General features: G+C 49.4%; 10 protein-coding genes across 10 annotated transcripts; 5 read left to right on the top strand and 5 right to left on the bottom strand.

The window, feature by feature from the left end:
• Positions 1-72: 72 nt before the first annotated feature.
• cdcA (phosphoprotein phosphatase CDC14) lies at positions 73-2,087 on the bottom strand (the record flags this gene model as incomplete). Its single annotated transcript, XM_001263237.1, has 3 exons — positions 73-1,330; positions 1,386-1,920; positions 2,039-2,087. 3 exons carry the CDS (start codon positions 2,085-2,087, stop codon positions 73-75), a joined length of 1,842 nt encoding a protein of 613 aa, XP_001263238.1.
• Positions 2,088-6,655: 4,568 nt separating this feature from the next.
• On the top strand, positions 6,656-7,549 carry NFIA_065040 (uncharacterized protein; the record flags this gene model as incomplete). Its single annotated transcript, XM_001263236.1, has 5 exons — positions 6,656-6,842; positions 6,923-7,237; positions 7,292-7,342; positions 7,393-7,446; positions 7,500-7,549. The coding sequence occupies 5 exons, from the start codon at positions 6,656-6,658 to the stop codon at positions 7,547-7,549; spliced, it is 657 nt and encodes a 218-aa protein (XP_001263237.1).
• A 492-nt stretch (positions 7,550-8,041) lies between these two features.
• On the top strand, positions 8,042-8,454 carry NFIA_065030 (CTAG/PCC1 family protein; the record flags this gene model as incomplete). Its single annotated transcript, XM_001263235.1, has 2 exons — positions 8,042-8,085; positions 8,151-8,454. 2 exons carry the CDS (start codon positions 8,042-8,044, stop codon positions 8,452-8,454), a joined length of 348 nt encoding a protein of 115 aa, XP_001263236.1.
• A 1,131-nt stretch (positions 8,455-9,585) lies between these two features.
• Positions 9,586-10,252, top strand: NFIA_065020 (glutathione peroxidase; the record flags this gene model as incomplete). The annotated part of the gene is made up of 2 exons (XM_001263234.1): positions 9,586-9,628; positions 9,708-10,252. The coding sequence occupies 2 exons, from the start codon at positions 9,586-9,588 to the stop codon at positions 10,250-10,252; spliced, it is 588 nt and encodes a 195-aa protein (XP_001263235.1).
• A 307-nt stretch (positions 10,253-10,559) lies between these two features.
• On the bottom strand, positions 10,560-11,713 carry NFIA_065010 (translin; the record flags this gene model as incomplete). The annotated part of the gene is made up of 8 exons (XM_001263233.1): positions 10,560-10,634; positions 10,700-10,849; positions 10,905-10,990; positions 11,046-11,151; positions 11,204-11,337; positions 11,388-11,441; positions 11,539-11,575; positions 11,648-11,713. The coding sequence occupies 8 exons, from the start codon at positions 11,711-11,713 to the stop codon at positions 10,560-10,562; spliced, it is 708 nt and encodes a 235-aa protein (XP_001263234.1).
• Positions 11,714-12,943: 1,230 nt separating this feature from the next.
• On the bottom strand, positions 12,944-13,614 carry NFIA_065000 (DIM1 family thioredoxin-like protein; the record flags this gene model as incomplete). Its single annotated transcript, XM_001263232.1, has 5 exons — positions 12,944-12,969; positions 13,028-13,270; positions 13,336-13,383; positions 13,437-13,470; positions 13,534-13,614. 5 exons carry the CDS (start codon positions 13,612-13,614, stop codon positions 12,944-12,946), a joined length of 432 nt encoding a protein of 143 aa, XP_001263233.1.
• An 874-nt stretch (positions 13,615-14,488) lies between these two features.
• NFIA_064990 (60S ribosomal protein eL22) lies at positions 14,489-15,169 on the top strand (the record flags this gene model as incomplete). Its single annotated transcript, XM_001263231.1, has 4 exons — positions 14,489-14,503; positions 14,687-14,722; positions 14,789-14,985; positions 15,043-15,169. 4 exons carry the CDS (start codon positions 14,489-14,491, stop codon positions 15,167-15,169), a joined length of 375 nt encoding a protein of 124 aa, XP_001263232.1.
• Positions 15,170-15,547: 378 nt separating this feature from the next.
• On the bottom strand, positions 15,548-17,485 carry rex3 (putative RNA exonuclease Rex3; the record flags this gene model as incomplete). The annotated part of the gene is made up of 1 exon (XM_001263230.1): positions 15,548-17,485. The coding sequence occupies one exon, from the start codon at positions 17,483-17,485 to the stop codon at positions 15,548-15,550; it is 1,938 nt and encodes a 645-aa protein (XP_001263231.1).
• Positions 17,486-18,240: 755 nt separating this feature from the next.
• Positions 18,241-19,673, top strand: NFIA_064970 (lipase ROG1 family protein; the record flags this gene model as incomplete). The annotated part of the gene is made up of 2 exons (XM_001263229.1): positions 18,241-18,281; positions 18,365-19,673. 2 exons carry the CDS (start codon positions 18,241-18,243, stop codon positions 19,671-19,673), a joined length of 1,350 nt encoding a protein of 449 aa, XP_001263230.1.
• An 863-nt stretch (positions 19,674-20,536) lies between these two features.
• On the bottom strand, positions 20,537-21,934 carry NFIA_064960 (phosphatidyl synthase; the record flags this gene model as incomplete). The annotated part of the gene is made up of 2 exons (XM_001263228.1): positions 20,537-21,500; positions 21,561-21,934. 2 exons carry the CDS (start codon positions 21,932-21,934, stop codon positions 20,537-20,539), a joined length of 1,338 nt encoding a protein of 445 aa, XP_001263229.1.
• Between the last annotated feature and the right edge of the window lie 303 nt (positions 21,935-22,237).

Here is a 22,237-nt window from a genome sequence, read left to right as displayed (position 1 = left end):
AAGACAGAAGAAAGCGGTTGAAGAAGTCAGCCACCACGTCGAAGGAAAAAAGATAAAGACAAGCAATCTCGTTCACTTGACGCGTGTGGGACTCCCTGTGCTACCGATTCGGCCGCTGATCTTGCGAACGCCTTTGGAGGCGCTTCTGCTGTCGGTCACTCGCCGAGGGCTTGTACGAACTTTGGTGACCGGAATGGCGCCACTCCCGCTCTTACTGCTCAGGGGAGTCTTCGGTGCAGCATGTCCAGCTTCCCCCCAATTCTCTCTGTCCTCATGGATGTCATCTGTCAATGTGTAGCTGGCAGTCACTGTAGCAGAGTAACTGACGGATCGCTGGCTTGGTGATGCCACGGGCGATCGAGAGGAACGCTTGGCCAACATGCGCAGTTGGATTTCCTCTTCACTTTCGCTGCTGTCATTACTGAGACGGGAACTGCGCTGCCTGGTCTGCTCTTCAGTCTTGCTCATGTCTCTGTCCATAAGGAGAGTTCCAGACGTGGTGCGTGCATAGGGATGATGACGAGAGTCCTTCCGATGGGACTTGCGAGGTTGGCCAGGAGTCGGAGCAGGAAGGTACTCTTCACTTTGCGTTCCGGCACCCTCATTGTGGTCAATCTCTCCAAGGGCGGAACGCTTGGAGTGACTATTGTTGGGTGGTGTCGCAATCGGGCCGTTGTTGGCACGTTGCTTGGTAGATGCTCTTCCGGGTGTAATCGGTGCTGGCTGCATCTGGGCCAGCTTCTCCTTCATGCTATCCTCAAACCACCATTCGCGGAATGAGCCCTGGTTCAGGTGCAGCCAATGTTGCTGCGGACCAACCACCATGCCGGGACGCATGAATCTCATGAAGGCGATAATTTCGTTGGCGGTGAATCCGTACCGGTAGATAAGATAGGCACCAATCAAGCAACCGGTGCGACCCAGACCGGCCTTGCAATGGACTGCGATTCCCTTATTCTTGACTGTGATCATCTCATGTGCCATCTTGATGAATCTTCGAACCAACGGCAATGGAGGACAAGTACCATCTTCAAATATCATATCAATGTGGTTGATTCCCAAAGCCGTGAAGTATGACGGAGAGTACAGCTCTGAGTTCAGTCGCACGACGAGACCCACATTGCGCGTTGCGAAATGCGCCAGTACGTTCTTGAATGGAAGTGGCAGCTTCGATGAGATGACCTGGGAAACTGTTGATGGCAACGCAGCGTATTCAGGGGTGTTGGAAGGGATTGGTGCGATAGGTTCATGTTGCGGGGAGGCGAAGGCGAGGAACTGAGGGGTGATCCAGTTGAAGTCGCCCATGTCGACACGTTCGAACTTCTCGTATCTAGCAAGACCTGTCAGTGCGGGATCGAAAGGTCATCCGTCACCCATATACATACTCTTCAAGGCTGAAGCTGCTCAGACTGCAAAGCGACTGTTCCTTCGCCTTCCATACTCCATAAACTACGTCCTGGATGGTCAAAGTGAAATCTGCCTGACTGTACCCCGCATCCCGGAAAGGCATGTACGGCGGATCAGCCTGTGCGATTGGGGCCAAGGCAAGATGTGGCGGCCAAGACTGGATGAGGACCATATAGCAAGCGACAAGGCATGCTGCGTTGGCACGACTCCGTGGATCACTCTTTGAGTAAAACACCACGGCGCGATCTTTGTTTGCGGGTTCGCCAAGAATCTCGTGGAAATGGACCGCAAAGCGATACAGATGTCCTATATGAAGAGGACCGAAGTCTGCATGGAAAGAGTTATAAAAAAGAGTATCGTCTGCGGTGAAATACACGGGGTACCGCTTCTTGCTAGGCGTCTGGGGCTGGCCTCGCGCGGATCGTTTGCTGGGAGATTTGGCTTGTTCGAGAGGGAAGGGGAACGGAGCCTTTGGATCAGGTGGGGAGTCGTAGGAAGCGAGGTACAGGCGATCTGCGATTTCAAGTGGTCAGAAAGGTTGCCAGACAGTGTGGAGTTCATTTGGACGAAACAAGTTGTCGAGCTCCTACGACATTCCCTCCACAGATCGAATCAAAACAAAAGCACGAACCTTGGATATACTCGATCACCTGGCCGGGGCCGCCCATATGTCCAGACATTGTGCTCTTCAGATGACAAACACTCGAAAGCAGCTAGCTTATGCACTTTAAATAAATGAACAGCCGAATGGGGTGAGGGCTGGACAAGATCAGGTCTCTTCGCAAAGTAAAAAAAAAAGGGTACCGCAGCGGCTCGAAGTGCTTCTCGCGGCCGGTCAATGATTAGAATAATAGAGAAAAGGGACGATGACAATGTATCCAATCTAAACATTCATGGTCTGGCTCTTCTGTCGACTCTTGTCCGATGAATGGCGTTTCAACCCACAATGCAAGTAGGGTAAAGATAAGAAGCAACAACGCCCACGGAAGAGGATGATATACAAGACGGATTATGGAGAGATTGCGGATGAGGGGTTTAAGAAGGATAAACTCTAGGGCAGAGGAAGAAGTGAGGAGGAGAGGGAGTAATAGATAATGTTTCGGAGACCGCACGAGATGGAGGAGAAAGCCAAAGCTCGAGGCCGATGAGACCGTTTGGGCAACTGCGATGCACGCTAAGTGGCCGCTGTTATGTTGTGATGCCCCTAAAGTGGCTTAGTGCCGGCAGTTGGCAGGACAACAGCTCAGTTGCCTCAGGCACCAACCAAGAAAACAACATCTTGGCCGCCATCCTTATGTAAATAACAGTGTTTTGCCCCACAAGCAAATGAGACAAACAAAACAATGCAAGCCACAACCAAAACACAGCGCCACATCTAGTCCTCCAATTTCAGCCACGCAGTTTCTGAGCAGACTGCAGAGACAGCAGCGATCAGGTCAGAGCTGCATGTCTTGAGACTCTGTGATGATTTGCGTTTCCCGGGCTTCCGATAGTACGGAGTGAACAACTTACATTATTAATGATGAAATCTTGCCCGTCCTGTTTCGAGGCCAATGTCAGTTGACTTAACTCGCATGTGGTGGTTGATCATCCTTCAGATATATAGCTCTGGCGTGACTCGCTTGTTCACGGCTCCTGACGGTATTGCTGCATCGCCATTCTTCTCCGATCGTTGATGACCGTAGCATCTGCCTATCTTTTAATTCTCAATCTGCCATTTCTTCTCTCTTGATATTCACTTGGAACTCGACCCTGAGCCGTCTTATTACTACCGCGGCATCGCACAGCGCAGATCAGGTGTATAAATAGGGATCACTATGAACGGTGGCTGCAACCGGGTACAATATGATGCGAATGGGCTTTCTGGTTCTATTGTTCGTGTCACGTCGCTGTACCAATTACCATTAAGATAGAGCTCAGCGTCGTCAGACAAAGAAAGTTAAATGGAACCGCACGCTATCAGCCCCATCCCTGAAGGAGAGCTTGATCTTCGAGATGCATTGATCAGTTGATCAATTCCGATGAATAAAAATATATAAACCATCTGTTGCACCTGTGCAATGACATCTCGAGCACATCTCTTAAAACAGTCGTCTCCGAAGCAGCTCGTTGACTGAACTGAGTGATCGCATACCCAATCAATATGATGTACCTCAGGGAAATGGTCTTCTCGCTCACCAACTGGGCGCTGTTTGTTGGCGCAGAACGTTCCCCTCGAGAGTGCGACCAGGTGTCCAGCTCACACTCTCCATGCCGCGAAGAGTATGGGTTCGTGCCCGACAGTGCGTGTCGTCTGAGCCGGAAATGCTGTTGTGGTCGCTGCTGCATCAATTTATGATGACTTGTGGGGATCCTCCCATCTGCTTTGCCGTTTTCCGAGCTAACAGGTGCACGTCAGTCAATTCCAGGAGGATACGGCTGGTTCTGCAAGGAGTCCCAGTGGAAGGGGAGATCGGGGGCGAGAATGGTGGTATGAGCCTGACAGAGAATCACAATGCCAGTTGCAATTCTTTTCCCACAGAGCCCATGATATTCAACATAAGTTTGCGTAGTCTCTTACGAACCCCGAATCGATTGTGGATTGTGGATTGAGAATCTTGAAGTGGACTAGATGTCCCAGGGCGATGTCAGCAGCAGTTAAATGTATGAAAGAAAAGGGAAAAGAAGGAAGATGAGATATCATTTTTAAGAAGAGCCTTCTGGTTGCAATCAGCCAACATAACTGGAAGATTTAGCTGCAGCGAGCGTCAAATGAGGTGTAACCGAGCAAGAAAGATGATGACATCTTACCCAGGGGGACGGTGTTCAAGAATGCCCATCAAGACGAGAACATAAAGACCTGGGCTCCAGCAGAAACGGAAGGCTAATTTGAAAGGCAGCATGATATTCAAGAAGGTTAGTTCTGTTGAGGATGAGCTGAAGAACGATGGAATATGGAGTAGCAAGCCAGAGGGGTAAGAGCTACAAAGGACACTGGCAAGGACTGTAATGGCTATGAGGTCGTATTGACAGCTACTAGGGGCAGAAACGTTTGTTCTTGGTCAGACAACTGTGCGGATCATGACCACTGCTGCTGGACTCAGGACGATATCCGCCTCTTGGGAAATGAGACCATGTGTTTCCTTTGATAGCATGTCTTGAACTGCAGGTAACTGGAACCTAAGGCATAACACTTCCAAGCTGTATCGCCGGAGGGTAAGAACATCTCCAGTGTGCTGGAATCTCACCAGAGAGTATAAGGGATATTCATTATCGGCCATGAGAACGGCAAGTCTCATTTTGCTCTTCTGGCGCTGTCCTTTATTTTAACAATGTATTCGGCGTCTGAATCGATCCATTTGAAATCAGTTCGTGACATCAGTCATATCAAGTGAAATTGATTAAACATACAAAATTATGATACACATGATGAAGATCTCTCTGTATAGTTCAGCCTGACTGACACGAGGTCAATAGTCCCTTGATCATGACTTTAGTCCGTCTCTGTGTTCCGAGCAATCTCCCAGAGTCGCTCAGCATTTTGTTCACTGGCCATTGAAGCAGAGGCTGTAGGCTACTTAGTATGGATTCCTGACTCAAGGCCAAACGGACAAGGATCTTGAAAGAAATCAGGACCCGTCCAATCCCTCGTGTCTTCGAACCCTATTATAAAAGTGGAATAGACATATTCCTGGTCCTCTCCTCTGTCCGCGAAGGGTCACTCAATTGCGGTGAAACTTCGACTTTCACACCATGACTATCACTGGAGAAGAGATACATTAGACTTCGGTCGTTGCTCTGGTGGATTTCATGATTCGACAACTGAAATATTTTCCCCAAAGTCGAATTGCGATGTCCCAAGAGGTGGAGCAGATCAGCAGGGATAATGCGAATACTGGGTAGTTAGTCCCTGAGGGGTTGCTGATCCAATTCCCTCTTTTCTACCTTTCCACCCCACATCAACAACCATTCTCCTCGAGTCTTCCTTCAGAACAACAACAATCCGAACAGACGACAATCTACTGTCATATGAGACATAAGGAGATGTGGCGTTCTCGACCTTGCCGAAGGCTGTGATTCCGATAATAATCCTCCGATCAGGATACTGCAGAGCTAATGACTCGGACAACTAGTGGCGAGTTGGCAACAATAACCAACCGCCGATCGTCCAGCTACTTTACACTATTTGCACTCAAGGTTCAAGTTAAGCAATCCGTTACCGTTTATTTGAATTCTCTCTCCAATCCACGGTGGTTCGGCGGAGATGTTCATGAGGGATCGACAGCAATTTTAAATGAAAGCATTGTGAAATCCCCACGCGGTTTGCCCCAACGTCCTCCGCAGGTCGTAAGATGAGGCCCAGCAACAGGGTTCACAGTGCGACTATTGAAGTTACCTTATTGAAAAGAAAATAATACTCCCAATGACTGCTCAATGCTCGACATGTCCGGCCATACTGCTGTGAGCTCGTGTTCATGAGTTGGCAGCCATCACAGAAATCAAGTTTGGCCTCAGTCCAAATCTCTGAGAAGACAACATTGATCGTGCAGACCAGCGCGACATTCTGCGATGATGATACCCGCGCTCCAAACCTCGCTATGGCCTCTTGGTTTCCTACACTTGATAAGCCGGTACCCGTTAGTATGGACCTGGTCTGTATAGCATGCTTTCGGCGCAATCGTCTGAGGGGCATCGTACCAATCGGGCGCCCCCAGGCCTGAAATGTTTACTTCCTTCGGACCCAAATCAGCTTGTATGGGGCCATGTTGGAGTGTAGTGACTTCATTCGATAGTAACCCGAGCACGCGTTCTAGTGAAGCAAGCAGACTAGATACAAGCTAGCCTAGTAATACGGGCAATAATGGAACCTGGGTTAAGAACAACGCTTTTCCGTGTCGATCGCTGTCGTCTTCAAGCTGCTAGACTCGTATGTAACAGACGGAGTGGGCTGTGATGACCTATCACTGGCATCTCTGGCCATGATTCCCCTGATCTACATGTGGAATCCAAGGCAGCTCATGAGCGGATGAGGTCCACGACAGGAGAGAGATGATTTGCTCTGGAAGGGAAAAGGAGCAACAAAACCTGCATATAAAACGACGTCTTGCTCTACTTCAAGCTGTTTTCCTCTTCCTCCTCCCACCAGCCAAATCCACTCTCTCCAGTCAATCTTTTGCAAGGCCAGCTTTCAGCGACCATCCACTCTTTTTTTCCACAACTCTCAGTCACTCCTTTAATTCCTAATTCTTAATCAAGACCAACCGTCACCATGAAGTTCTCTGGAATCGTCGCTTCCCTGGCTGTTGCCAGCTCTGCCTCTGCTCTGGCCATCCCTCAGACCCCTGTTGATGCCACCCTGAGCAAGCTGAACAATGCTCTCAACAATGTTGAGGGTCTCGTCGGTGGTCTCCTCAGCGGCGTCTGCGAGGAGGTCGACCTCACCCAGGTTCAGACCGGTATGTCCTTTACTGAAGGAACCTCTCCGAAACGTCCAAAGGCACAGTCCGGCCTCGCTAATACCAATTCTGTCCATTAGAGCTCATCACTATCAAGGGCCAGCTGACCAATCTCGTCCCTGTCTCTGCTGCCACCAAGCGTGATGTCATGGGCACGGCTAACAATGTTGCTACGCCCGTCACCGGTGCCGCCGGTAGCGTAGTCGGCAATGTTGAGGGTGCTGTTACGCCCGTCACCAATGTCGCTGGCGGCGCGGTCAACACCGTTGAGGGTGTTGCTAAGCCTGTCGCCGATGTTGCCGGTGGCGCTGTTGGCACCGTCAAGAACACTGTTGGCGGCGCTGTTGGCACCGTTAAGAACATTGCCTCTGGTCCCGTCGACACTGTTACCGGCAGTATGTAGCCAGCATCCTTGGGCAGAAATCAATGTGGCTAACAAAAACAATTAGCTGCCGGCGTCAACACCCTTGCGGAAAACCTTGTCAGCAAGGTTAAGAGCGGTAAGTAACTTTTTGCGTCAGCAATTTGCATCTACTGATTGCGTCTTTAGGTGCCCTCGACGCTGCTGGTGTCCAGAACGTCCTCACCACTGTCGGCCAGGCTGGTAAGTTGCCTTTCTCAAACAGTGATGGCCAAGCTTACTAAATGAGTCCATAGGTGGTCTCAACCCTACTTCTCTCACCTACGTCCTCGCGGGGCTCCTTTAAATCCAATACCTACCTTAGTGAACGCATTATGTACGTCGAGAGATCCCGTGATACCATAAACATGTGGGTGTATAGCGCGACTCTTTAACTTCACGTCTTTGGTTCGGTTTGATCTGCCAAACGGCGCTGGATCTTGTGGATAAGCTTCATGTACAGTACCTTATCAACTTCATACCTTTATGTCCAACCTCATTTAAGACTAGAAGACACAAATTTCATTAGTCGTATGATAGGCCTGACCATAAAGCGCCATCTCATTAGCCAATTGTTAACAAGCCTAAATAGCCGTCAAGCTAGAGTTCGTGGCTGAAGTGGTATGAAAATGTGGTGGAAATTGTGTCCTCATTCACTTCACCAATATGCTGACTCATCTACTACTCCAAAACCTTCCCCGCCTTACTCTGACATTTAAGAATCATACAAAATCATACCGAGCAGTAGTCCTTTCATATCCACATAGTCAGTTTGAATTGATATTCTATTGGATTCATCATGGCTGCCAACGAATCAACTAATCCTGAACTTCCTTATTCACTGTAAAACTCCTCCCTCAGCGTCCCTGTCCATGAACACACCCCACTAACGAAATCCAAACCAAAAGAACAATATCCCTGCCCCTCCCCAGCAACCGCCTCGCCTCCTCTGCGCTCCAAGCCCTCGAAGTCGACGCCGAACTATCCCCCTTCGTCCGCCGCAGTTTCGCCCTGAAATCTCCAGTTCAGAACTCCGCCACCGACGAGGACGAGGCGGCGAAGACAGTTCTTGAGACGACGTACCGCGCTATGACGAATCGCATGCTTCGTGTGGCTGTTAACGGGTTCATGGAGAGCTTGGGGGTAGTGCTCGGAGTTATGGAGGAGTTGGATGTGGATGTTCTGAGTGAGGAGATAGAGGAGGAGAAATGAGGCGTGCTACCACGAAAAAGGATGAGAGACCCGATCATTTGTGGCCCTTAGTCACTACGTGTGTAGCGCCTACGCTATCATCGATCAAGGCGATCCGGTTGGCTTCCTGCCGTCCTGTTCCTGGGATCTAGCTTGGAATAGGCTGGGCTGGCCAGTCCTCGCTGCGATCGCCCAGACATTTGGAATTGCCAGAGTTCAGAAAGGATGCCCGATCGGATACACGTTACCAAGTACGAGAATGCGCGGAAGTACATTGGCTGATGCTGTTGGGTTACCCAAGTGGTCTATCCTCAATCAACGATCCTGCATCTGAGAAGACGCTATGATACCGTCGAGTGTCGTGTGACAAGTTATTGAGAGAAATCTGCTTGCATTCTTGCTGGTTGTATGGTTCCTCGGGTGCAAGAAAGCTGCAAATCTGATATGCATTATGATTGGTGATCTATTGGTTAATTTAGGTATCTTAGATTTCTACCATGCAAGACAGTGTGGCAGTGCCTAAGAGTATTTGGCGTGCCCTCGGACATTTAAATCCCATGCCACATGCATGCATTAATTCAGAGTGTGGCTTCATGTAGCCACCTTTACATACATTATGCAATGATCACAGTGATAATGATTCTTATGACTTAGATATGAATGCTACAACGAGTGAACTGTCCAGACATTAATAAGCAGTGGTTGTAATAGCCTTGGCCCAGCCTCTGCAGAAATCAATCTCCGATGTCTAGACCCGTCGCGATGACAAAAGGTCAGCGAGAGAAACTCGGGACTGCAATATCCGTCGTAAGGCTAATGTCAATGATTTGGAATTGTTTGCTTAATCTTGTCTGGCGCAATCTGATAACTAATTATCCCTCAATCCGATGATGACATCGTCATCGGCATCGGATGGTCCAATGTCCGACGGCAGCCCCTCCCAGGATCTCAACGGTCGTGCATTTATATAATCGACGGCCCACCTTCCGAGCTGCCTCGGTTCTCTGATGATCTAGAATGGTATTATCGCCTCCTTCCATTACATTTCGCTGTTCCTCTTTGCCATATATTTCGCGGCAAAGTCCTATATACAGACTTCCCAACACTCGAGGGTCCCTTGTGCGATATCCTAAGTTCCATCTCATCAGGACAATGGCCTCCGCGACGACATTCTACGAGTTCAAGCCCGTCGACAGTATGTCTCGCCTTTGCGATACCCCCTCCCAACCCCGCGAAAAAACAATGAGAATGTCTTGCTGACCTGACCTCCACAGAGAAGGGCGAACCCTTCGACCTCGCCTCCCTGAAAGGCAAAGTCGTCCTCGTCGTCAACACCGCCTCCAAATGCGGCTTTACCCCTCAATTCAAAGGCCTTGAGAACCTCTACCAGTCCATCAAGGCAAAGCACCCTGAAGACTTCACCATTCTCGGCTTCCCCTGCAACCAATTTGGCAGCCAAGACCCCGGCTCCAACGACGAGATCCAGTCCTTCTGCCAGGTCAACTACGGCGTCACCTTCCCCGTGCTGGGCAAGTTGGATGTCAACGGCGACAATGCGGCGCCCGTGTGGACGTGGATGAAGGAGACGATGCCTGGACTTATGGGGCTGAAGCGCGTCAAGTGGAATTTCGAGAAGTTTTTGATTTCCGCTGATGGGAAGGTCGTTGGGCGCTGGGCTAGTATTACCAAGCCTGAGTCGCTGGAAGCAACGATCCTGAAGGAGATTGAAAAGGCGAAGAAGGAGGGGACGGCCGCTTCGACGAGGAAGGGTGAGGGAGAAGCTACCGAGCAGGCTACTGAGCAGGCTAAGTTGTCGTAGTGTTTCTGGGGGTGAAGGAATGATGGTGGGCTATTAGCAGAGATACCATTTGAAATTGTACTATTCAGTGTTTACGATACCTCTATCGAATGAGCTTTCAATTTGATGTTTTCAGCTTCATTGGACAGAGCAGGAATAAGGTGATATGGTTCGGCAATTTCATTCAACTATTACAAAGTCTACTTTACGAGGGTGCTCTTATAGGATTCAAGGATGCCTGCTACAGTGCCTATATGCAATATTGCTGGCTCTCGACCTTGCGCGATTGATTTGCATTTCCTCGACCGTAACTCTCGCATAGTAGTATCTAAGCCGCAGCACTTCCCTTGGGAATCAGATTGCGCAAAGACAGATCATAAACCACATCTTCAACCTTCTTGACCTACAACCACATATCTAATTAGCAGAGCATACACAATCAAGGACCAGAGAGTAAAAACAACTTACGCTGTACTTGATCCCATCACTCCTCTTTCGCAGAATATCATTTTTCAAGTTGAGCAGCTGGAAACCAGCGAACAGATCCTTGATAAATTTACCGATCTGAACAGGGCGGTTATAATCACCAAGAGTGACCGAGTTGACTGCTAGACGGGACTGATCCGGAGTCAGTATCTCTAACCCCGTAAGGCCAATGAAGAAGATTGCCTACCAATTCCTCAACCATGCCAATGAGTGCAAGGAGATATTCTTCAATGGTCAGGTGAAAAGCATCCTGCTCTTTCAGATTGACCGGGACTAGCATGTACCACATCAGGACAAAGCTAAACAAAGAGTAGAAAGCGCAGCTTACCATTCAGGAACTTCCCGACTTCCTCGATGGTCAAGAACGAAGCCGAGCCGGTACCCTTGTACTCCTCGAGCCCTCCGAGCCACGCACATAACTCGATCGACGTTACCTGTCTCGAATTTAGCGATTCTCACTGTACAACGAGTCTAAACGCGACTAACAAGATTCTGCAACTCTCTCGTCCACACCCCGTTATACTTGTAGAACGGGTGCTTGTCCGCCACGGTTTTGAGCCGCGCGACCTCATCTCTCTGAGCGATAATCTCTTTAGTTGCATCATCAAGAACCGGCTTCACTATTCAATGTCAATTAACAAAGCATATATGCAAACGGACAGATACATACGTTGATCAGATGGCGTGGAGTGAGCTCGGGAGAGTATAGCTTGTGTGGATCTTCCTGTGCGCAATCATGTACGTCAGCTGAGCTCGGAGCTTGCGACCTTGCCTCAATCTGGAGGATCAAAGGTCCAGATGGTAGAGATTAAAGATAGAACCTTTCTTAGAAAGCGTCTGGACAATTTCGTGGAGTTCCTGCGTCGGCATTAGCATTCTTCATTACTTGAGCTTTGGTACTTGGAGCTTCCGAGCTCCTCAGGACCTTACATCACGGACGGCGGTTTCTTCATCAATCTTCGCTTGAAGATCCTCAAAGATCGCGTTATCAATCATTTTGAAATGTTGTAGGTATCTCGGGTTCGCTGTTGCTACTACTCCAATGTTGATTGAGCTGTTGCGTCGTCCGCTGAATTGTTACGTCAACAAAAAGTGGTGAAGAAACTGTGGGGCGAAGATTTAAGCTACGGAATACACGAACAGTCAACTGGTACATGCCAGCCTAATATATCTACTTTACGTCTATGTCAACTTTTGCTAAATGGGGGAATATCAAATACCAATGCATCAGTTGGATCGCCGTCCTTGGCGTAGGAATTGCCGTTCGTAAGAAATACTGTCGGTTAAAATGAAATTCAAGGTATCCTATCAAGTAAAGGAATCAGATTCTACGTTGATCGTCAGTCTTCCCGTATAACTAAAGTGCTTAGGAAAAAAGCTATGTAGTATGTTACTATGGGAGTTTTAGCTTGAGCTCTATGAAACTAGCGAATCCACATCGACTGTGCGAAAGAGGATATCTCCAACAGCGATCTGCACATGTGCCGCCGAATCAACATAAGATAGCCAACATTGTGTGATGATTTGTCCACGTGGAATACCAGAGACGCCTGGGAACACTTTCTGTGTAAAAAGGGTCTGTACTTCGTCACTAGGGATCTCCTCTTAGGGACTGATACCTTGAAAAATCTAGTAAAGGGTCGACCCTAGTGCCAATAGGTCTGTGGCCACTGTGGGTTGATCTCTCCAGTGCCGTGGAAGGAAAAATCGGGTGCCCTCACCAGACGCGGGCTTGGAGCCATCTAGCGAAGAGCCAGAGAAGGCATCCAGGACCATATCCGATTCTCAAAAGTAGCCCTTGTCGTGAATATCACCGCAGTTGTCCAATTCAGAGACTAACTGCCATCCTCAACTTAATACATGTCGATGGTAGAGCAGGAGGTTTGTCAATATAGCATCATGTAAGCAAGAGAACCAACGCCTCACGTGGCTACAACAAGGAATAGTCCAGTTCTTAGCTGTTTACTCTGGACCATTTCACATGATTCTGGTTCTCGTTTACTTGCAATGAGCACAGTGCAAAAGTCTTTCTCAACCGTTCCTACAAAATGGATATGGACATGGAACAAGATACTCGCATCATAGAAAATTTCATGATTCATAGTCGCATTTCATAAATGGAAAGATAGACCTGAAAGGCATGGAGCATCTGAAGGCCTCTCAAACAAAGGAAAGTGAGCTCTGCTTCGAACAAGAGTACACACAGAGCCAATCGAACGAAAGCGTCTAGTAGCGATATCTAGTCGAGTAGTCTGCGAAATCGTTAATATACGGGCCCGAATGAGATCCGCAACAAAAGATAGAGCTTACCTTTAGGACTCACGACGAGACCGCGCCCTTTCTTAGCACCCTTGTAGATGGTTTCAATAATGTCGATCAACTCCTGCTTATCCTCAAGCACCCAGTTCAACTTGTTGTTGTTACCCGTTCCGAAATCGCACATCATATGCTTGTTCCTCCAGAAGAACATGATCGTCATGGGATCGAAAAGTTCGTACATGGAGTTGAATTCAGGTACCTCGTCAATGTCGCAGAGGTAGATTACCGCGAAGTCTGATCGCAGGTGTCAGTACCATCGCCTGTGGCTGAGAGAAGAGAACATTCAAGACTGAACTTACTCTTCACACGCTCAGCGATCTTGAAGAGCACTTCATCTTGGCGCATGCCTGTCCGATATCAGTATTGTCTATCGGAAAAGAGAGAGGGGCAGTAAGCCTACAATCAACGTCATGATCCCGACCAAATCTGATAACCTACGTTCCAATGGCCGAGGTCAGTCAATTAGTCAAGGAACCGAACGAAATCTGCTCACATACCACAAGTCTGTCCTCCTCCGAGAGGATAGCCTGATCAACGTGCCAGGCAGAGCGCAGATGTGGCAAGACAACGGAACCCATGTTGTGATGCTACTAAAGAGGATAGTATTGCAGATGGCTGCAGTTGTAGATGATTTCCCAACCTTACTGTCACGTGCGATACAGACAGTCGAGCCGTTTTGCAATGAAAACTTGTGCTTGGATGCTCCTTAATACGCTACAAGAAACTAGCAGATAAGCTTCTAGAATTTTCGCGCAGATTTAACTTCTCATTTCTTTCTTTAAGACCACATGTTGTGATATCATAAGAATAAGGTACATGCCAGCCATCAACGTCCAAATCCAAAACCTCTTGAGAAACTCCCATTTTCTTCTCCAAACGGTCGGACAAGCCGGCCAGATTGATGAAAAAAGGTAGTTCGCGTCTATCGGGGGTAGTGTAAGCCCGATGACACTGTGTGGCGAGGCATGCGCAAGCACAGAGGCCTCACCACTGGATCCAAAAATGAGATTAATCAATGTTGTGTTCCTTAGAACACTTTCAGAGATTAAACTGAAAAGAACAGATACTACACTTGATCTAAGCCAAAAGGCAAAGAGAGCTGGAGAAGAAAAGAAAAAAAGTCTAAAAGGATGGGGGGTCGCAAGGCTATATATACTTGGTGGAAGTGGTCCGTGCGGCACTAGCATGCTAGCCTCGTCTTTTGGCGAGCCAAGCGAGGTACAGTCAGCAGGGTCAGCTGATGCAACGAGCCCTATCCTCCGTTTCAAGCCCTGGTTATTTACTAAATTAGTTTAGTCACACGCACCGCCAACCGTATGCGATCAAAGTGAGACTCCACTGCTAGCGAAAAGTTTCATCTACACTCCTCTCTCAAGGCGCAGGATAATCACCTCTTTGCGACCACATACTCCCTCTTCATCCTCCAAAAAAAAACACCCCCCATCAGTCACAATGGCCCCCGTTGCTGTATGTTATCACTCTACAAACTGCTTTGCTGTTCCTCACTGAGGACCGGACATGGTGCGCTTCTCGTCTTCAATCGCGGATTTTCCACAAGTCGGCGGTTTTAAACCAGAAGATTCATCATGGACCTCCTCGGGAATCGACTTATGGAACAGTAGGCTAATGGCTTTGTTTTCTCGGTAATAGGCTCGTGGTCGCAAGGCCCAGAAGGTCACCAAGAAGGTAAGCAATGGTCGCATTCAAACTTCAACATCCTGATGGACGGGTTGCTAACATTGATTCCTCTAGTACATCATCAACGCTTCGCAGCCCGCGAGCGACAAGATCTTCGATGTCTCCGCCTTCGAGAAGTTCCTCCACGACCGCATCAAGGTCGAGGGCCGTGTCGGCAACCTCGGTGACAACGTTGTCATCTCCCAGGTTGGTGAGGGCAAGATCGAGGTCGTCACTCACATCCCCTTCTCTGGTCGCTACCTCAAGTACCTGTAAGTCCATTGTGCACAGCTTTGAGCTTGGAATCGCAGGGGTTTAACGTTGCGCAGGACCAAGAAGTACCTCAAAAAGCAGCAGCTCCGTGACTGGCTGCGTGTTGTCTCCACCTCCAAGGGTGTCTACGAGCTCCGCTTCTACAACGTCGTCAACGACGAGGGCGAGGAGGAGGAGGAGTAAATTATTCCTCAATAACGAATCAAAAAAAGTTCAATCTTTTGGATTCATGGACACTCGCATGAGGGGAGCAACTTCTTTCAGACGGGAATGTGCTATGGGTTGTTCGAGTGATAGACGTTGTCGACGAAGGAGTACGTTCCGGCTACTGGTCTTTGGGCTCCAGGATAGGGTTGACTCACAATACCTGAAAAGGTTGTGTGTCTCCTGTTTTATGTTGGGCTTGTCAGTTATGGGAGTTTTCCTTCTTCTACTCATGACGTTATGACTGGTAGATATGAATTGACTCGAACTATTGCCCGAAATGCTCTTTTATGCTTGAAGTCTGCGTAGATGCTCGGTATATGCTTAATTTCAGAATTTTTTTGGGTATCATCGATTTCAAGGCAGCACCTCCGTATCCTTTCTTTTGTGGCCGGCTCCAGGCCCAAGCTTCGAATCCTCTGCCGCGTCCTTTGCGCCAGGCGGAGGTATGAGCTTACTGTCCTCTATCCGCCATCCCTTGGACTTCAAGATCTTCCATGTTTCAGCAGCCTTGACCCTGACCAAGTCACCGGTCGCTATCGCGTCTTCTTTGGAATCATGACCTTGACTGCCTTTTGTTTGGATGTCTCGATCCAGATACTTCTTGACGAGAGCTTTGAGGCCCATGCGAATCGGCAGCCCTCGTGGGTGTGGATAGAGGAGCACCGTATCGATGATTGTTGGATGTATAATACGGCAAGCGTTGAGGTCGTTGTCGATTGCATGTCCAATCAAAGGTGTATCGGGCTGTAAGAATTTGAACAGGAGCGCACGTGCTGCTGCTGGCGATTCCACAACCTGCAAGGCGCCATCCTCAGTAGCGGAAGGGCTGGTAGTGCCATTATAGGGAACTGCCTTTTTGTAATGCTCGGGAAACACGCCTGAAAAGCGCGAGTTGAGGTCCAGAATTTCGCCCATGGGTCGAACGAGGACGTCCAAAATGAGCTTTCCTTGAGGCCAGCTGACGGCAGTTAGACGAATGAGCTCAAGTCCGAGAGTTGTGTATCCCATCTCGCAGTCGAAACAGACCGGCTGCTGGGGCCCTTTATCGGCCTGGCTTGGTGTCTCTTCGAACTGAAGGATAGACGCCAGGCGTTTAGATTCAAATACTTTGAACACATGCGTGTTTCCCTTGGTACAGCCAGACGAAGTTCCGATGGACTCGTTGCAGCAAGAAAAGTATGCTTCTCTAGCACCGGTGATGTGGTCTGTTTGTCTTCTCGGTGGGTAGTATGGCTTGCCAGGATGGTATGTGCATTGACCTCCAGTGGCCAATGAGCCATCTTCACGACGGCCAGGAAAGACTTGAAATCGTCCGCCACATCTATCGCACTTCTCCCAACCTTTTGACTCGCTGACTCCCCTCCGTGCATTCTCGACTTCTTCCTTTGTAGGCTTCCTGGTCACATAACCATACTGTTCGAGTCCTTCCAGGGGTGTGATCAGCTTGCTAGCAATGACGATTTCTTCCTTTGCACTGAGCCCAGTTTCCAGTGTCTTTTGCTGAGCGTTCTGCTGGGTCAGCTCAATCTTATAATATCGCTCATTCAGATGAGCTTTCACTTCCTTCTTCCATTCTTCTAAGCTCAGTTTCGGGAGCTTAACAATCCGAAGTTTGATGACGTTCGCATATATGCTCGGGTTATCTTTTGCCGCCTTCTCCTCTTCATCCAGCGCCATAGTCACAAGTTCATTGGGAGATAAGACTAATGGGTTATCCGTACTCCCTTCTTCCTTTGCCAATTTCTCATTGAGGGCACACATAGCGGCGTGGAGCTTTGTCAATATGGACAGCCGCACACCATGAGTCGCAGGCGCCTTTGGGAGCATGCGCGGGTTCAAACTCTCTCGGGGAGCCCGTCTAGGTGGTAAACGCGCTTCGCCTTCCATAGATGCTGGAGGAGCATGTTTCTTTGTCGAGGACTCTTTCCGCAACGTTGGAGGGGAGACTTCGCGGGTCATCGACTGAAGCTGACCAGCGCGTCGAGTTGTTTGTTCTGATTCGCTTCCCGTCACGGCCTTTGGAGCGGGGGCTGATTTTATGGATTCCCTTTTAGGCTCTGACAAGGATTGAGCTTTTCTCCCAGCAGTCTTTGGTGGAGTCTCCAGCCTAGGCTTCTTTGGAGGCGGACCTGAATCGTACGCTTCTTCTGGTGCTACAGGCGTATCTTGGACATTGCTCTCATCAACTAGGGAAGAGCTCACGGGATTGTGAGAAAATATGCAGGTTAGGAGCGAGCATTGTTGACCTTCCGGACAAGGAACATCCTTGAACAGCCCAAGAGGCGTAAACATGATGATACAGTATCGAGGAGAGTAGAGGTCACACTGATACAGGTGGCGATCAAGTTCAGATGCAGGCCTCGAGAAGTGAGACTATAGTCAGAGTAGACTGAGCTCGGTTGGATTGAACAAGTGAGTCCAAATCTATATCAAATTAAGAGTAATCCTGAGGACGCATCTTCCTTGCCGACTCTACCTGGGGATTGAGTCGGATGTTATGTCCGAGGAAGATTTTGAGGAGCACTCTTAACTGTTAGTGCATTAATCCTATTATGCACATGAAATCGAGAATATCAGCTTTCACGTATTCATATCCTCGCTCTCAAGAAACATCAAGCTCGTTAATGGCGATATGGAGGAGTGTGCCGTGTCCCAAATAATGTGAAGACAGCCACCACACCTGGCTGGAGTGGGATGCGACAGATATCAAAGAATCGGGGATCTATCAACTGATAAGAGCCCTAACTCGATATATCGCAGGATTATTCGCAGAGTTGGCTTAGACGAGCCATTTGAGCAGGTGTTCTGGTCTTCGGCACTCCGATTAGAGCGATGAGCAAGATGCAAACAGAACAATCATACCTAATTTATCAGCCACCGGTGGCGCTAACATCCCCTTATCTCCGGTCATCAGTGAGATCAGGCAGAAAGATGATAAGTTGCAAATGACCTGATATTTAAACAACTGGCCATGGCTAGTAATTCAAGCTATTTTTTCTGCTATTCTGTTCACAGAAGGGAACTTATGAAACTAATAATCTCATGAAATGTCGCAAAAGGTTGATCATCTTTGTGTCCTAGTCCATGGGTAAGTCTTGCTCTTACACCTGCCGCCACGAAGGCGTTCTTCGTTAGGCATTGGTAAACTGACTGTGGCGATGCATATTCTAGACTTTGGGGCAATCCATCCCATTTGGACTACCTGGCCGCGTCTCTCAGAGAGCGATACGGAAAAGACCGTCTCTGCATACTCGCCGCGAAGGGGAATTCTGGGAATTTCACCTACGATGGAATCGAGCTCGGAGGGGAGCGACTGGCGCATGAGATCGAAGACACTCTGGGTGCCTTGGCTGCGGAGGGGACCCATATCAAAAAACTGAGCGTTATCGGATATTCTCTAGGAGGTCTAGTCGCCAGATATGCGCTGGGTTTGCTACACGCGCGAGGATGGTTCGACAAGCTGGAGCCCGTCAATTTCACCACGTTTGTGTCGCCACATGTCGGTGTGAGAATGCCACTTAAGGGTATTCGAGACCATATTTTCAATGGCTTGGGCGCCCGGACACTGTCCATGTCCGGCAGGCAAATGTTCATGGTGGATGAGTTCCGAGATACGGGAAAGCCACTGCTTAGCATCCTCGCTGATCCGGATAGCATTTTCATTCAAGCCCTGGCAAAGTTCAGAAACCGTTCAGTATACTCGAATATCGTCAACGACCGTTCGACGGCTTTCTTCACCACCGCTCTTTCGACAACGAACCCATTCCAGGACCTTGAAAACGTGAACGTCAATTATGTGAAGGGCTATGAGCCAGTCGTTATTGACCCTGATGACTACTTTCTGCCTCCGAAAAAACAAGAGCCGCCGTCTTTCGTTTCTAGGCTATGGCAAAAGATCAAAGGCACGTTAACTCAAGTGGCAATCTCGCTGCTCGTCGTGGTGTTTGTCCCCATTGGCGTTGTACTATACCTCGTAAATGCTGCTGTACAGACGTACCGCAGTCACCAGCGTATTCGCCTCCATGAGGACGGAAAGGCAGGAGTACTTCTCTCCAACTACCGTGTGCCTGTTATTGTGAAGGACATGCAAAATGCAGTCGAAGATGCCTTCGAGAGCGCAACCGCGATGCAAGATCCGGCCTACCTACCAAACGCTCGTAACCGTACCGGAAAGGAAGAATCACTCCCGCAAACACCTGCTGTCAGCAAGACTGGCGCCATTGAAGATCAAACAGACACGCTAGAGGAGACTTCTTCCGCGTTGCCTGACCAAAAACGCGATGCCACACTGGCTCTAACGCCAGCTCAATTCTCTATCATCGAATCACTCAATTCCGTGGGATTCCGAAAGTACCCTGTATGGATCCATAATCACTCGCACAGCCATGCAGCCATCATTGTGCGAATGGCGAAAAAGGGATTCGAAGAGGGCAAAGTCGTGGTGAAGCATTGGCTCGACAACGAATTTGACATTGAGTGATACCCACACTGAAACGCGGGGATTGATCTGTGCGGTATTAAGTGGGCCAAAAGTGGGACACCCCATGGGATCATTGGAATATGCCATAACTCTGTCTCCGTCCCCCACGGCCATTCCCTGTAATCAACCATGAATCATCAAATTAAGGGGCAGTGAGGATTTCAGTTCCATTCTTGGCTCCCTGCATTTCTGGTGCAACCCACCATCCCCGTGGCGCCTAGTCTCACCTCCGCATCCCGGCTTCTTCCTGACATACGCAAATGAAACTGACATGCATATGGATGATACTAACTTTATGATTTCGGATTGCCGTTTGTGGTCTTTCCGTTAACCCCTGTCCGTTGTGGCTGCATGATTCCATTGATGGCGTTTTTTAGGTCCGCTTAGCTTCAGCCTTGTGTAGCCGCCCATGGCGTTGCTAAATTACATGGGTCGTGAAATTCTACATTTCGAGTCCTGTACTCGTCTGCTTGCGTGTGATTGTTCAGCAGTGATATTATAGAGTGGGACTGTGAGCCTGCACATATACGGATACATACTCATTTAATGGTAGATCTGAAGATATTACGATAAATCTGATCCATGCATTTATAAAGCTTTAGTCCTAAGTAGTCAAACTCGAACCAATGGGAATCTATAAGCGATGAAATGTCACCGAAAAGCAGAACAGTCTGAAACATAATAGCCGAGTCGCGTAGGGGAATCAAAATGTGGGATAGATAAGAATAAGATGAGGTATAGGTGTCGGATGTAAGATAGTGGGGTGATGATGACGGATTCAAGGGATATTTGAGGTATGAGGTATAGACCATGCAAATTTAAGGGGGGAAGGCGAAATAGAGGAGGCGAGTCAGAACACAGGACTAGTGCGTCGCGGCTGACTCGGAGTCAATGCCGGAATCCACATCAGCATCATCCTCGATAATGGCCGACTCATCGACCTGCTTCGACATCTCGCGGTTCATGGCGAACTTGACGGCCTCGAGCACATTAGCGCAGGTCTTCTTGGGCGGATACCGCGGGATGGTCCCTTCCTGGTACACGCCCGTCTTGACAAGGATGGAGAACCAGTTGCAGTCGCTGATGCGATCGAACTCGTTGGTGCCGCGGATGTCAGACTCGGGGGTGTCTCCGACGAAGTAGACGGTCGACGGTGGCTTGTCGATGCCGTGGGTATCCTTGCGCCATTGGCGGAGGAGGCGGGTGGCGAACTCGTACGTGCCGAGCTGGGGCTTGCCGAATGCGACGGTGGTCAGTTCCTTCCCGGTGACGGCCTTGTAGAGGGCCTCGAGCGAGGTTCTGAGAGCACCCATGCCGATGCGGACGTGCTCGTGGGAGGTGGACCAGACGACGTCGTTGTGGGAGAAGAAGATGGGGGGTCCCTCGTCGAATGTCTCCGAGCGTGTGCCTAGGTATCCGTTCTTCGACATGAGGACGTCGAGGATGATCTGCTGGTCTCCGGCCCAGTCCCGGCTGTCGGCGAAGACGAAGATGGCCTCGATGGGCGTCTTGCTGAAGTCGCGGACGCGTGAGTTGTTGTACTCTTCTTCAGTCAGTTTCCGGAATGGTGTCGTGTCCTGTCGTGTCTTGATGATGTCGCCTGGGGTGATGACGTCCTTGAAGCCGTACCCTTCGGCTACGATCCGGCACTTCTCACCCTCGCCGCCGACCACGAGGACTGTGTGGTATTTCTCAGCCATCTCCCGCATGGGAGTGTGTCCGCAGATGAATTGGCCGGGCGAGACCTCCAATTCGAGCTGCCGGCTGAGGTCCAGACACCGTTCCTCTTCGGTCTTGCCTCCACCATTCGTTACGAAGATGTAGGGACTAGATTATGGAGTTAGTAAACTATGTTGCTTTGAAAGCTTCTCGGGGAGAAAAACATACATCTTGACGCCAAACGGATTCTGCCCGTTGATATACTTCAAGGCATCGACAGCCTCGGGGATAGCTTGACCTCCTCTGATGAGGACACCATCGATGTCAAATGCCAGGGCGAATTCATCAGCTGTCGTGAGATTACGGGTAGACCTGGTGAGGGGCGAGGCGACACGAGGAGACTCTTCTTCCGAGGAGACTTCTTCATCCAGGTGCTGCTTTGCCATCGCCATCTCAATGGCCGTGTCATGGGCATCGCTGGAGGCCATCAGATGCTTCGGGGGCACGACGACATTAGGTCCGCCATACAGGTCGGCCCGAGTCGCATCGATGCTGGAAAGCCGGCGCACCCTCTGGGAGCCGGAGCCGTAGGTCGCGGCCATTTTTGGACGAGTCTTGAGGAGATTGGGGAAATGTGGTGGGGATCAGAGCGGGTGGCGATGATGGATTGGTGAAAGTAGGGAGACAACTACACTGCAGAACAGGGGGGCTGAGGGGTGTGGACGATGAGACTGATCACCAAGGCAATCTTCTCTTCAGGAATTGAATCTGGAGAGGAGTATATCAAAATAAATGGAGAGTGAAGGAAACTGATTCCGCTGTGCGGAGATGAGACTGGGGATAAGCGGAGCAGTATCCGTCTTGATACCAGTAGTAAAGATGTAGGAGAGAGAGTTGAAACCAAA

The sequence above is a fragment of the Aspergillus fischeri genome, genomic scaffold (assembly GCF_000149645.3).
Source record: "Aspergillus fischeri NRRL 181 1099437636252 genomic scaffold, whole genome shotgun sequence".
NCBI lineage: Eukaryota > Fungi > Ascomycota > Eurotiomycetes > Eurotiales > Aspergillaceae > Aspergillus > Aspergillus fischeri.
This window is presented reverse-complemented; position numbering and strand designations above follow the sequence as displayed.